This window comes from Nipponia nippon, unplaced genomic scaffold (assembly GCF_047370975.1).
Source record: "Nipponia nippon isolate SJK-2023a ecotype South Korea unplaced genomic scaffold, ASM4737097v1 scaffold_11, whole genome shotgun sequence".
Taxonomy (NCBI): Eukaryota; Metazoa; Chordata; class Aves; order Pelecaniformes; family Threskiornithidae; genus Nipponia; species Nipponia nippon.
The window spans coordinates 21,997,236-22,010,073 of record NW_028262302.1 but is presented as its reverse complement, the minus strand read 5'-3'; the positions used below and the strand labels follow the sequence as shown (position 1 = coordinate 22,010,073).

At 44.0% G+C, this 12,838-nt stretch overlaps 1 protein-coding gene across 1 annotated transcript; it reads right to left on the bottom strand.

The window, feature by feature from the left end:
- Nucleotides 1-10,735: 10,735 nt before the first annotated feature.
- On the bottom strand, nt 10,736-12,532 carry SIVA1 (SIVA1 apoptosis inducing factor). The gene is made up of 4 exons (XM_087747876.1): nt 12,358-12,532; nt 12,005-12,211; nt 11,466-11,625; nt 10,736-10,967 (listed from the first exon to the last, which is right to left on the bottom strand). Exons 1-4 carry the CDS (start codon nt 12,473-12,475, stop codon nt 10,910-10,912), a joined length of 543 nt encoding a protein of 180 aa, XP_087604002.1. The 5' UTR covers nt 12,476-12,532; the 3' UTR covers nt 10,736-10,909.
- Nucleotides 12,533-12,838: the final 306 nt, after the last annotated feature.

Below are 12,838 nucleotides of genomic sequence, written 5' to 3'. Positions count from 1 at the left end.
GCACCTTTCGTCGTTCACGCCTATTGCTTTAGTAGAGTTAGAAGGGAGTCACTTGCTTTCAAAAAAAAGTCTGGTCATCCCTCACTGTCTGGCATCCATTTCTGTTCTAGGGCATCCCTATATTTGTGTGGTTTTCCAGCTGGTAAATATAAGAAACCTGAGGAAAGCAAACCAGACCATTTCACTGCCCTTTTTCTAGCTTACCTTTTCATTGGGGAATGAACGATCAAGTTTAGCCTATCCAGAGTTCTTTACAAAAATACAGTTAAATCCCTGATAAGACACTGACTGAAAATTGCTGATGGAAAACATTTACGTATTTTCTTTAACTCTTTAAAACTCTTATAAACTTTGAAGAACTCTTTAAAATCTGGGAAACTAACACTAACCTTCTTCAGCATCCTCAAGCTGACTGCCTCGGTCTGCAGCCTGTACATCCCGAGACCTATTTAATCCACTCTTAGGGGCGTGAAAGGCTTGCGGTCCAACTTAACGAAACTGGTTAAACTCTTGGACACAAGACTTAATCATGCCCTTTCCCATCCTACTTCTGCAGAACCACCGAGGCTTTCCATCTCTGGCACCCATCCCTCGTTATCCCCTGGGAACCCACTGATCTAATTTTCCAAGAGGAAGGGGGGGTAAGTCCTGCCAGGCAGCTCTGTGGAAGTTGCCCAAGAAGTTTCAACACCCTATTCCTGGATGATACTGTCCCATCCTATAGTTGCCCCGCTTGGCTCCAGCTAGTCTGCAGATGCAGCTTCAAAATAAAATCAAGACAATATAACCTCCGCATTGCTCCCTCCCCCCTTCCTTAGGCAGCTAAGTGAAATACAAACATATGGACTCCATAAATTCTTTTGTGAACGGCCTTGTGTTAAATACTCGGCCAAAGCAATAGTTATCATTGAACAAATAACGACAACATGGGAGCATAACACAAATTATAGGCAGGACGAGATCCTCAGCTGCGTAGCTCAGCTTGCCCAGTGACACCGGGCTGATTTACACCAGGCCTTTGGGCTTGGCGTTGGTGCAGTCAGCTACAGTGCTACAAAACCAACAAGGAATCCAGACGCTCCTCTTCCAAACCTTAAAGAGCTGCTCTTGCAGCTTGCTAAACTCTGAATGAAATGATGTTTTGTAGTGTCTGCGGATGAACAGTACAGGATAGCAAATCTTGCAATAAACATACAGCGTAATCAAGAACGTATCCACAGCTAAGCAAACCAGACTAAAACAACTGAAATGAAATACTGCTGGAGACAGGTTTAAATATAGACTGACTCAAAAGCATGTGAAGAGCAGTTCTGCTGCTGGGGCAAACTGTCTCTCAGTAATACGAAATGCCATAGGGAATGTGTCAGAATAGTTTGCTATAACAAATAAACACACATGCACACACACCCCCCCCCAGCTGACTGAAATTTGTTTGTAATGAATGGTAAATTCTTATGTACAATCTAGGTGTTCCCAAAGCCTTCTGAACAGTAATGAAATGTTAGAGCACATTACATTAAAATAAGTATCAAAATAATGATCTTAAATTTATGTCACACCTTCCAAGGAGCTCGGTTCATAGCACTTTTGCTTATGTGGCATCTGACCAGATTGTCAAACCCCATTCTTACGGGGTGCTGCAGGGTACTATAACTTCAGTGATTCATGCGTGCAGCTGTTGGAACTGCTTGTTGGGTTGTGAAAAAGCTCATGGTGCCAAGTGCTGATCTAAGAGAACTCAGATCTCCATCAGCCGGCTTGGCTCCGAGTAGTTACTGAACAACAGATGGTAGCATGAGTTAAGCAAACTAAGAAAATATTCTGGGCGGAGGAATAAAGTTAAAAGCCTCGCAAGAACTGAAATTCTCAAGAAAACACAGAGAGCAAGTGTTGAGGTTTGAACTGGTTTCCATGGCCAAGTGATGCAGGCCACTAAACATTAAAGGGTAGTTTCATTTCTGACAGTGGTTCTGAAGCACTCGCTACTATGAGAGTTTTCATTCAACTTGGGCAGAAGACACTACCTGTGAAATTAATATTACAGACATTTCAGATACAGCTCAAAGCCACAATTCTTGCCTATTAAGCTATATTTGCACTGTAAAACACAACCAAAGAATATCTGGCACTAAGGAAAAGATTTTCATCTGGTCATCCCAAAATGAACCCCCAAATCACATAATTTTGCAGTAGATTACAAAGAGCAGCAGCGATGACGGGACAGCATCGTGAGCTTGGGCGATCTCTTCAGCAGAGCAGGGACAGCACTACGCTTCCACAAACGGAAAACTTACGGTGAAGAGCAGTGCAGAAGCTCTTGCCGTATCCATCAGTAGCATCAGCACAGCAGGGACAAAGTCAGCGCGAGATGTAAGAAAAAAAAAGGGGATAGCAATGATCCTCAGCACAAATGCACGGATATATGAAAGTGCCTGGAGGAAACAGAGTGGAAGACTTGTACCAGCAAAGAGGGCAAGTCCCTCTGACTTGGTTTACAATAACTTCTAGTTCTTGGTCTCACTAAGTGCACTCCAATTTTGGCTGGGTGAGGAACAAAAGGTATTTTCAGGACTTACAGATGCTTGTGTTGAACAGTGCTGACAGGAGCTCACGTGAATGAAGCAGTTTTCTACAGAACTCCACACGATGGCCGAGTAAGAAATCTCCTGCATTCGTGTGAAAATCTGACCCGTCCAAATACACAGGTATCGCAAACCAGCCCTGTAAGGAGCAGTACCTGCGACTGCACCCAACTGAGACCAAGTTCTCTCCTTTTCAGACAAGTGAGGACTTCCAGAACAATGTGGAGTTAAAACCACTCAGCAGAATATGAAATAAGGTACAAAGGAAGTATTGGAGCTGGCTTTCTTCTTTTAACATTTTTGTGAGGAGACAGCGGAAATTTGCACATTGACTATATATTTTCAGCCTTACATCTTATTATACTTTAATTCCTTATACGGTGCATCCAAAATGACTACAGTCCCAGGTTTCTATGCTTGTTTTTACTGAGTTTAAAAATACTTTAAAATCTAGTTTAGGGTAGTAAATAATCTTGCTATCATGGAAAGAGAAATCAGAACAATCAGATTACTCATTTAGTGAAGTATTACTCAGTGCAAGAAAGCGTGGGAGAATCAAGCTCCTAAAATGAAACTCGCTGGGACTGAGATACATAAAAGAGCATTAATTTTTGTACGTAAGCTACTTGGCTGAAAATGTAATTATTTCTTTAGGCTCAGGAATCTATATTCTGCAAAGTGCTGCACCCTACCACACAGCCCACCAAAACACTTAAGGATGTGAGTACGTTTCATCATATCAGTAGTTCTAGCAGAGTAAACAGGATGCGAGAGTGGACACCATCAGACCACATTTCCTTTTACCAGTTCCTCATTTCTGACGGTAACCAATGCTTAGGAGAACAGAGCAAGAACACAGCAGGTCTAAGAGTGCTGAAGAGTTTCAAGAGTGCTATAAATTCCTAAGTGTATTCAAAAGCACCATAGATGAATACGCAGCCTCGGAACCCCCAGAAAAGTCATAAAATACTTGTGCTTCTGATGGGCTCTGAAGGCCACGGACGCACCCTACCTGTGAACTGGAAGTTGCCAGGCCTCCTGCCTGTTAGCATTGTCTCTGCACTGGAGGGTCTTCAGGACAAGTACAGCCTCCCTGTGCAACAGGGACGCCTCTGGATCTCACGCTCAAGGGGACCTGTGCTGCCTCTGCTCTTGCTAACACAGCCCAACACGGCTGGCCTTCACCCTGGCAAGGACACACCGGGGTCCAGGTGCAACGCACCCCTCAGGACTCCCAGCCCCTTGTTTGCAAAGCTGTCTTCTAAGCAGGTACTGACTGCTGCCCCCAGCCCGGCATCATGCAGGGACTGGCTAAGGGCCTGCTCTGCCCCATCGTCCCGGTCATTAGCAAAGACACCCAACAGCATCAGTTCCAGTAAAGACCCCTGAGGAATGCTGCTGGTAATCAGCTGCTGGCTGGGTTTGCCCTGCCTGCCGCAGCCCTTTGTACCTGACATCCCAGCAAAGCTCCTACCCGCCTTACGCTTTACCTGCCCCAACCATACCTCTCCACTACGGCCTCTACAACAGTGCTTTGGGGGACTGCGTTGAAAGCCTTGCTAATGTCAAGGTGAATGATGTCCACTTCTTTCACCTGCTGATGCTCAGTTAGCCTGGTCAGACATAATTTGCCCTTGATAAATCCGTCTTGACTGTTCCCAATTCTTGCCCTTCGTGTGCCTGGATGCAGTGCTGGACACAGCTTTTGTGAGGATTCACACTATAATCTTCCCGTGGACCGAGGTCAGACTGACCAGCCTGTAATTCCTCACATTGTTCTCTTCAAAGAATGGCACAACCCTCACCTTTTCTCCGTCAGGACCATCCCCCGGTTGCCACGGCCTTTCAAACGTGATGGGCAGCAGATTCCTAGTGCTGTTAGCCTGCTCCCTCAGCGCCCTCCGGGCCATCTCAAAATCCAGCTTTACAGTCCTGCTACTGACAGAGCAATCACCCTCCTCTGTCACATCTTTATGAGAAGGAACGTCTATGTGATATGTTAATTTAATGCAACAAAATGTGGAATATGACATAAGGGGTTTGGGGGGGGGTGTTGTTGGTTTGTTTGGAGCTTTTTTGTTTTTAAGAAAAGAGTGATATAACTTACATATTGTCTGGCATATAAATACCCTTGTTTATGACACTGATATCTTAAAATCCAAAGAAAAATAGTGCAATCAATTTATATTTATGCACAATTTACATTTTGCTTTTCTCTTGGTAGACAGCAAAATGGTCCATTTTGAATTTCAAGCTATATTTTATGAATGGTACAAAGTCTTTTTGGATAAAAAATTCTGTTTTGGAAGCATTTGGTTTGGACCTACAGATTTATGAGGGGGATATTTTAAAGCACCCCCCCCCCCCAAACTCGCAGTCCAGTTATAACCGTATCAATCAAGCTGTGAGGACTTAAGAAAAAAAAAAAAAAAAAAAAGAACTTGGGTAACAATCTACACAAAACTAACATAGTGATGCCACCCTGTGGCTATAACATGAAACTTCTACTGAAAAGGTAGGATGAATGGGTATGTTTTCTCTGAAGTCTCTAATCAGCTTAAAGTGGACTTCTGCCCAAGGAGCCGCTGGCAGTTTTCGGAACTTCAGGGCAAGTTTAAGAGCATAGGTATGTAGAAGAGATCAAGACAGTACCTGGTGAAACTATGTTGATTGTGACATTGCTGTGGACATCTGGCCCCACTACCTGCAGCTTTATTTGTCAGGGAAAGAAACAGAAAAACACCCGTATCTTACGGAGTAAGTGACAACAGAACAAATGAGAAGAGGATCATGATTTCAACTATTACATTTGAGTAAAACAATGTAAGAAAATACAATTAAATAAATCCTGAAGTTTAAATTAAATCCTACAACCACAAAATCTTTAAGCAATAACAACATCTGCAAGAAATAAGTAACATCACATCTATCATTAGGTTTTAATGGAAATCACAACCATGAGAACTAAAAACTGGTAGTAAAAGTGTAAGCTATAATCATTTGATTCCAGCTGAGGCTGAGGTTTTTCCTTAAGGAAAAAGCAAAATAACAAAAGCCCAGAATACACAGAACCAGCAAATATCATTAAAACTTGTATTACAATGGTAGCAGTTCAAAATGCAATCTCCTATAAAAAGTAGGATATTTCAATTTCCTTAGAAATAAAGTATCTATACAAAAGATTTATATACATAACTGTCATAGTCATTAAAATATTATAAAATATGCAGTATAAAAGATACACTTGTACTCTATTGCAATTTTATTAATGTAAAATAGAAATTAAGATTTAGAATAATTTTCTTTCAATTTTCTATCCACACGAAGTGTTGGTCTTTGAATTACATAGCTCCTATTTATTTTTTAAAGAAGCATTAACATTTTCTGAAGCCTCTTGGCTACCTTTAATAGGTTAACCAATTTGCTTAGATACAAACAAAACACAATGTTCAAAGCTTTGCCACCTTCCCCTGTAAGATGCAGTAACAAAAAACCCTGAAGAGAGTGGAAGAAACAGCACAAGGAAACTCAACATCAGGGTACATGTGGTCTTTCTTAGCCTTATCTGTCCTCATGCAAAAGCCTGCTGGAAGAAAGATGCTCCCTTAGAAGAGCCTCTCACCAACCCTCTAATTTCACGGCATTTTACCTCTCATTTCACGGTATTTTACGGCAAAGCCGTAACACCCAACGTTACGTGACGAAGTTTGGCTATAGAACCTTTGTGCTGCTGTAGCACTTCTGTTCTGCCCCTTGGCAGAGTGCTTCTGTTGGATGGTTCGAGGTTTTCCTCCTTCTGCTTGGACAACCCCACACATTTCAACAACAGCTTGGGATCCAAGCTTAGTCTGACAATCGATGGTAAGCCACTGCATAGAACAGAGGACAAGCTTGAGATAGAATAAACTGAGGAGACATACTGCCACACTCTATACTATCTGGAGTTTCCCCAAGCCCTGAGGGCTTCACGCCTAGGTAGTCGGCATATCGAAATCAAGATGGAAGGTAAAGGTGGTACAAATAGCTACTAGTTGCATCATCTGCCATGATGAAACGATATAACGACTAACCAAAAATTAGAAGGGAGCAGCGTATCTAAGTTTGTACACATACAGCATAGGTGGGAGTTTAATATTGGTTAAGTTTTGCTAGGATTCAATTTTTTAATCCAGTCTGATCTTGTAAAAACAAAAAACCATCACGCAACTACTAGTAGGGTCCTGCACAGTGAAAGAGAGCAGTAGGTACGATTTGCATAGTGCTGGCATTTGCTGCTGTCTAACCAATTCACCTGGAGGCTAGTTGTGCATTTTCAAAAGAATCAGACTTAAATCTAGGGATAAAGATACTGTTTCCATTTCTACTTCTTGGTTATGCCTTTTCAGAAAAGACTCAGAAGATTTAAACCATTTGTAGGTTGCTGCCACTTCTTAGTATCTCACAAATGAGGGTAGCAAATATAGCACAGAAGCAAGGCATAAATGTCTTACCTATATTCATAAAGAAAAAAGGACATCATCTTCTGCTTACGCCTAAATAACTTGGGCTTTGTGCCCTGTCCTGAGATAAAATACAGCTGCATCTAGTTATCACCTCCCCAGAAAGAATAAAAAAAAAAAAAAAAAAGAGCCATGAATTGGCTAAAAGTCAGGGACCAAATGGGTAGGACACTAAAACAACAGGAGGGGAAGAGGCTTAGGTGCTGGCTGTATTAAACAAAAGAGGTACCAATCACACGATGGCACTGGTTAGATTTGTGTCCTGAGCTAAGATTTGTTTTGGTTTTTTTGGTTTGTTATTTTTTTTTTTTAGGGTGCCTGATCTACAAAACATATAGGAACTACTCACTGTGCGCACAGGACTAAGGTTATTTGTGTAACCACCAAATCTGATCTACCCACCAAGAACACAACACTACTATGAGGGATGCACGTAATGGATAAATGCTATTGAAGGAGATAACTCAGGTGTATTTGATCTTTTTACTGAAGTTCTTCATAATATTGTGTGGTTTTGTTCTAATGCAGATTGTAGATACTGAAGTCACGTACCACCTTAGATTGTCCCTAAGGGAATATCTGGTATCTCTGAAACCATACATTTCTAGTATTTACTCACATATGAGACTTAAAGGAAATTGTTTTATCCTGATCAGATCAGTTGACTTCCTTTTAGACATAAAACTGTGCTCTTTGAGATGTATTTCACCAGTAATGATATACGGGCCTCAGAAGTTTCTCATCCATCTGTAAAATCATTACTGTAGGACATTTTCACTCGTCAATATGCTGGTTCCTCAGAGGATCTCCTTCCCTCTGAACACCACGCAATCTTTGATTTTTGACACTTTGCACTGAATAGGAGGGGAAGAACATATGATAACAACAAAGCACAGTATAAAAAAAAACCATTTCCTGCTCAATTAATAAACCAGACAATTTATGTGGCTCTCCTATGCAGTCCCAGGAGTACCCGATGTACAGCTCTATGACCAGTGGCAACGGACAAGGCCTCGTGAGTAGGAGTTAATTAGACAAAGGGAAAAATCTTTGGACTTCTCGCCCAAAGACTCTTCCCTTCCCATAGGTTATCTCTGTAGGCAATATAAAGATTTAAAACCAGTCCCCAGTCCTGGCTCCCGTTGTTCATTTAAGAACCACACAACTAGAGCAGGAACTTTCCTCAATAATGAGATTTGAGTCTATTGGGAGATACAAGCACATGAGAAGCAGTTTTTCGCACCTTCTGAAGCCAGAGAACCAAACGAGCTGGTAACCGCAAAAAAAAACCCCATTTCTTACATGTACGATGCACCACCCCGGTGCAAGAGTTGATGGCACCGTTCTGTGCTCCTCCTGCCCTGCTCCTCCCAGCCTCTAACCATTCTCTGCCAGCCCTCCTGCTTTTTTCTTCTCCCAGCTCTTCACTTCGCATCAGGTATCTGTCCTAACGAACAACCATCTTTCAAGGGGCAGGCTAGAGGATAACAAGTAAGAACTCGAAGCTATGAAATCCATGTCATTGCTTACAGAGGACAGCTTTCTATGAAATACAGCAGCAACTAAATGAGCCAAAAAAACATATCTACCAACTACTTTGAAACATAAATCATTTGTAAACAACATGTCTCATCTCTCCGGGAGCCTAGAAGCAAAACAGTTATTTTCAGTCTCTCACCCTCAGGAGAGAATGAGAAAAAGCAGATACATACTTAAAGGTTTCAGTTTGAAAAAAATATGCTTGACTGAAAAACATTTTTGTTCACTGCTTAGAGCTTCAAATGAAACAAAGCCAAGTTTTAAAATTCTTTCCTAAAACTAACATTTAAATACAGTAACCCACAGATTCTTCCCATTCATAAAACTCAGCTTTGTGTTTTAAGATGATCACCACAGGAACAACATTTTTATCTGCCCTATGATACCCAACAGCTGGGAACTGCACCAGCGATCTGCCATCATCCTGACTTAACCTACTGAAAGACAGCCAATACTGTGGAATTATTGCACATGGTGACTAATACATTTACTACTAGCTCACCTGACCGACACAGGCTTTTGTTTCTTTGTTTGTTTTGGGAGTGGGGACAAGACACATTTTACAGTTGCTCAAAATCAAGACTGGAGTAAGAACTAGTAAACTCTCCCATTTTAACCAGCTACAAAGCATGCAGAATGGGGAAACAAATGAGTCGGACTATGCCAGCACACAGATGGTCAACCTAGTAGTGAAGTGACACCCCCCCAGGATACCCTAAAGGGCACAAGTGCTTTTAAAGTGCCTCTGCATAGTTAGTTATACAAGGTATTGCACTCAGGCTAGAAGAACATTATCTTGCACCTCATTGTGGCCGATATATCCAAAGCCACGCAGCGTGCAGCTATGAAGGAGTGCTATGCAGCAATAGCTACCACCCCACCCTTTGCTAAAGCATTTACTGTTCTGTTGGGTTAGTTGCAGTACTCTGAAATGTAAAAATACCCAGTATGCTTTCAACAGCATGTCAAATAAAGACGTCCCACAAGAGAAGTAAGTCTCTCAACTTGCATTGCAAGAGCCTTTCAATTTCTTCAAATAGAAACGGGGAGAAGGGAGGGGAAAGAGGTAAAAGCCCGTTACTCCATGCAAAACATACTAATGACAGTTGAGAAGACTGGGAAGCGCGAGTGGCAGACTGCTTTGGGAATTCAGGGCAAATAATTGGGGAAACAGAGTACTAGCTAGGAGTGCCATGAGAATTTCTTTTTTCTCTCAAATCTGTTTCTTTTTTCCTACAGTCTGAAATCAGCCACTTAAGTCATCATTTTCCTGAAGTAACCACCACTGTAGTTTTGTCTTTGGTTGGTTTGCAAGACAAGAAGTCCGGTGTTTTTAAAAAAGTAATTTTCTTTTATTATTTTTGCTATGTTGAGGAGCTTTCCAGCAGTACTTAATGACAGCCTCGCTCCTCCAGCACAAACAGTACTAGGCAAACTGGTCTCTGCAGTGATACGAAAGGAAAATAAGGAAAGAACTAGTTTTTGGAGATGCACACTTGAGCACTGACCATTTTTCAGACCACTTCATGAGCTATTTTTGCATGGGTATTCAGGACAACACGAAGTTTACAGTGTACATGATCATCTTCCACAAAAAAGCTGCTTTCCAAGAAAGACCTTGCAAGGATGGTACAGGAAAATTAGTCTTTGACACTGAACTATTGAGAAAAGCTTTTTTGCTCCAAGCCTGGTGTACCATTGTTCTTTCTATCAAAGCTACCATGGAAAGAACAATTAAAACCACTCAAGCTGTCAGTAATCATAAGATGTTTGTGACAGTTTAAAAAAAAAAAGAAAAAAGCTAACCAGAAATCAGCACATTCTCTACTTGGAAAAGCCTTCAGGCCTGGCTAATTTTTTCTAGTTAGCTCATGAAGAAAATGTTGTGCGTCCAGAATAGATTTACACTCACCTGAAAGCACACAAGGAGCAACTGATTTCTATTCTGATCCTACAAAAGTGTGTCCTAACGTGAGCAACAAGTGGAGAAACACTGAATGAATACTCTGAATTCTATATCACATAAGGAACACCAGGTAAGAGCACAAAGTGGCCCCTTCCAGACAGGCGTATCACAACTAGGGAAAAGCAGAAAGTCGACTCAAAATCTAGAAATCCTTAAAATATAAAAGTTTATTTAGCTACAGTATTAAAAAGTACAATATAAAGATATAAAACATAGAAATTCCATAATTCATTCCCATGCTAAAAGGATTAATTGACTAGGCATAAGGAGGAGACTTCATGAAATTTACAGACGTCTTAGCATAAAAGCTATTTCATCGAGTTTCAGACTTGAAATATTGAACAACCATTGCAGAGGACTTGCTCTCCCACATCAGCATAACTAGGAATAAAGAAAGAAAACCAAAAGAAACAAAGTCAGTGTGTCTACTGTTTCTGGAACATAAAAAAAGAATGCCATCCTATTCCATTATCAACTGTAACCATGGGACTCCCAACACAGCACACTCAACATTTCTTTATATCATGGAACTGTTAACAACGATGGCAAAAACTTAAGATTACTCCTTGGGAGCATATTCATTCATCACTGCCCAGCATACTATATTGCTGGCAGGAAAGCAAGAGGATTTTTTGCCTCCTAGAACATTTAAATGAGAAGCTAAACTAGACTTGCACTAAGACTGATTAGACTACTTCACACAGGCATTTTATTCTCCATGTTTCAGACAGTTTTACTGCTGCTAAAGCAACAAGAGAAGAGTTCCAAGTCCATCATGTGGATGGACTTGGAAGGTATCTTGCTGAGTCTTCATATGCTGCAGCCAATTTTCAAGGCATATATAATTAAAACAAGCTTAAAAATTCAAAAGGCACTTACTCAATAGTGGAGCACAAAGAACAGGTAACTGCGTTACAGCAGCTGCAGAGCCTGATGCAGTTCTGGCAGATGAACTGGTCACACTGCGTACATGCTTCCTTGACATCAGCAGTTCTTACACACGATGAACATGCTTTGGAAACTCCCACGGGTGGAAGTGCTAGGAAAACATGCAATTAAGAAGAGATGTACTTCTCAGAGAGAAAGCACCGGGAAGTTCTAAGGACTGCAGAGCGCGGCATCCCCACTCAGCGTTACAGCTACAGGTGGCAGCACTTGGCAGGACGCGCTTGCAGGCACCGGCACCGCGTCCGCTGCTAGTAACTTTGTCGGTTCTTTTCCTGCTCAGTGGCAAGGCCACTAAGAGATTCTCAAGCAGGCCATACGCGCAACAGTCTCTAAACCCGTCGGTGAAGCTCAAATCTAACGCTTCCTTAAAAAAATAAGGACGAACTACGGAGGGACACCCCCCCACACACATACCCAACGCGTGCCGGGCAAGCCGTGGGATGAAGCCTGCCCACGGCGGGGCCACTCACCCTTCTCCGTGGCGGCGGGGCACCTCAGCAGTTTCCCGTCGTGGCCGATGAGCAGCTGCCCGCTCCAGCGGCGCCCCGCGCCGCCCTCCCGGGCCTCCCCGCCCGGCTCCGGCGAGCGGCTGACGGCGCAGGCGGCGGCGGGGCCGGCGGGCCAGGCGCTCTCCATGTACGCCTGGGCGCCCCTGAAGAGCAGCCGCCGGGTCCTCTCTGCCGGCGGGAGAGGAGAGTTAGGGGAGGCTTCCCCCCCTCAGCCCCCGCCGCCAGGCCCGGGCTGAGGCGGCTGGGGAGGCCTGCGGGCACAGGCCGGGCCCGGCGACTCCGGCGCTTCCCCTCCCCTCCGCCCCCCGCCTCACCGAAGACCTCCCGGCGGTACTCCTCGCCCCGCACGCCGCGGCTCAGCTCACGCAGCCCCACGCGTGTTTTCAGCTGGAGCGGGGCCGCCTCCCCGAAGGGGCAGGAGCGCTTCGGCATGGCGGGCCCGGCCCGGCCCGCCGCCGCCTCCAACGGACGCCCCACCTCCGCCGCGTCAGCGCCGCGCCTGGCCAATGGCGGGGCGGCGGGAGGGGCGCGAGGCGGTGGGCGGGGCATCGCCTCAGGCCCGGCCCCGGCCTCCCCTCCCCTCCCCGCCTGAGGCGACGGGGAGCCGGGGGCTCTCGGTTCCCCTCGCTTCCCCGATCGCTTCGGGCGCAGGTCAATTTCGCTTCCCGCCGCGTCCCGACGGCTGGAAGTCGTCTCCTCCGTGCGTCTGGTCCTTGGTGTAGAGGACCCGGCAGGGCAAAGCAAAGCAAGGCTTTGAAACTCGGGTGCGTCAGTAAACCCTCTTCCCCGTGAGCG

Bases quoted from the DNA above. Each gene is read 5' to 3' on its own strand.
- SIVA1 (XM_087747876.1), bottom strand. From the start codon at position 12,475: ATGCCGAAGCGCTCCTGCCCCTTCGGGGAGGCGGCCCCGCTCCAGCTG. The intron at 11,626-12,004 runs GTGAGTGGCCCC...ATGTTTTCCTAG, and splicing joins CCCCGCCGCCACGGAGAAGG to CACTTCCACCCGTGGGAGTT. The intron at 10,968-11,465 runs GTAAGTGCCTTT...CTTTATTCCTAG, and splicing joins TCTTTGTGCTCCACTATTGA to TTATGCTGATGTGGGAGAGC.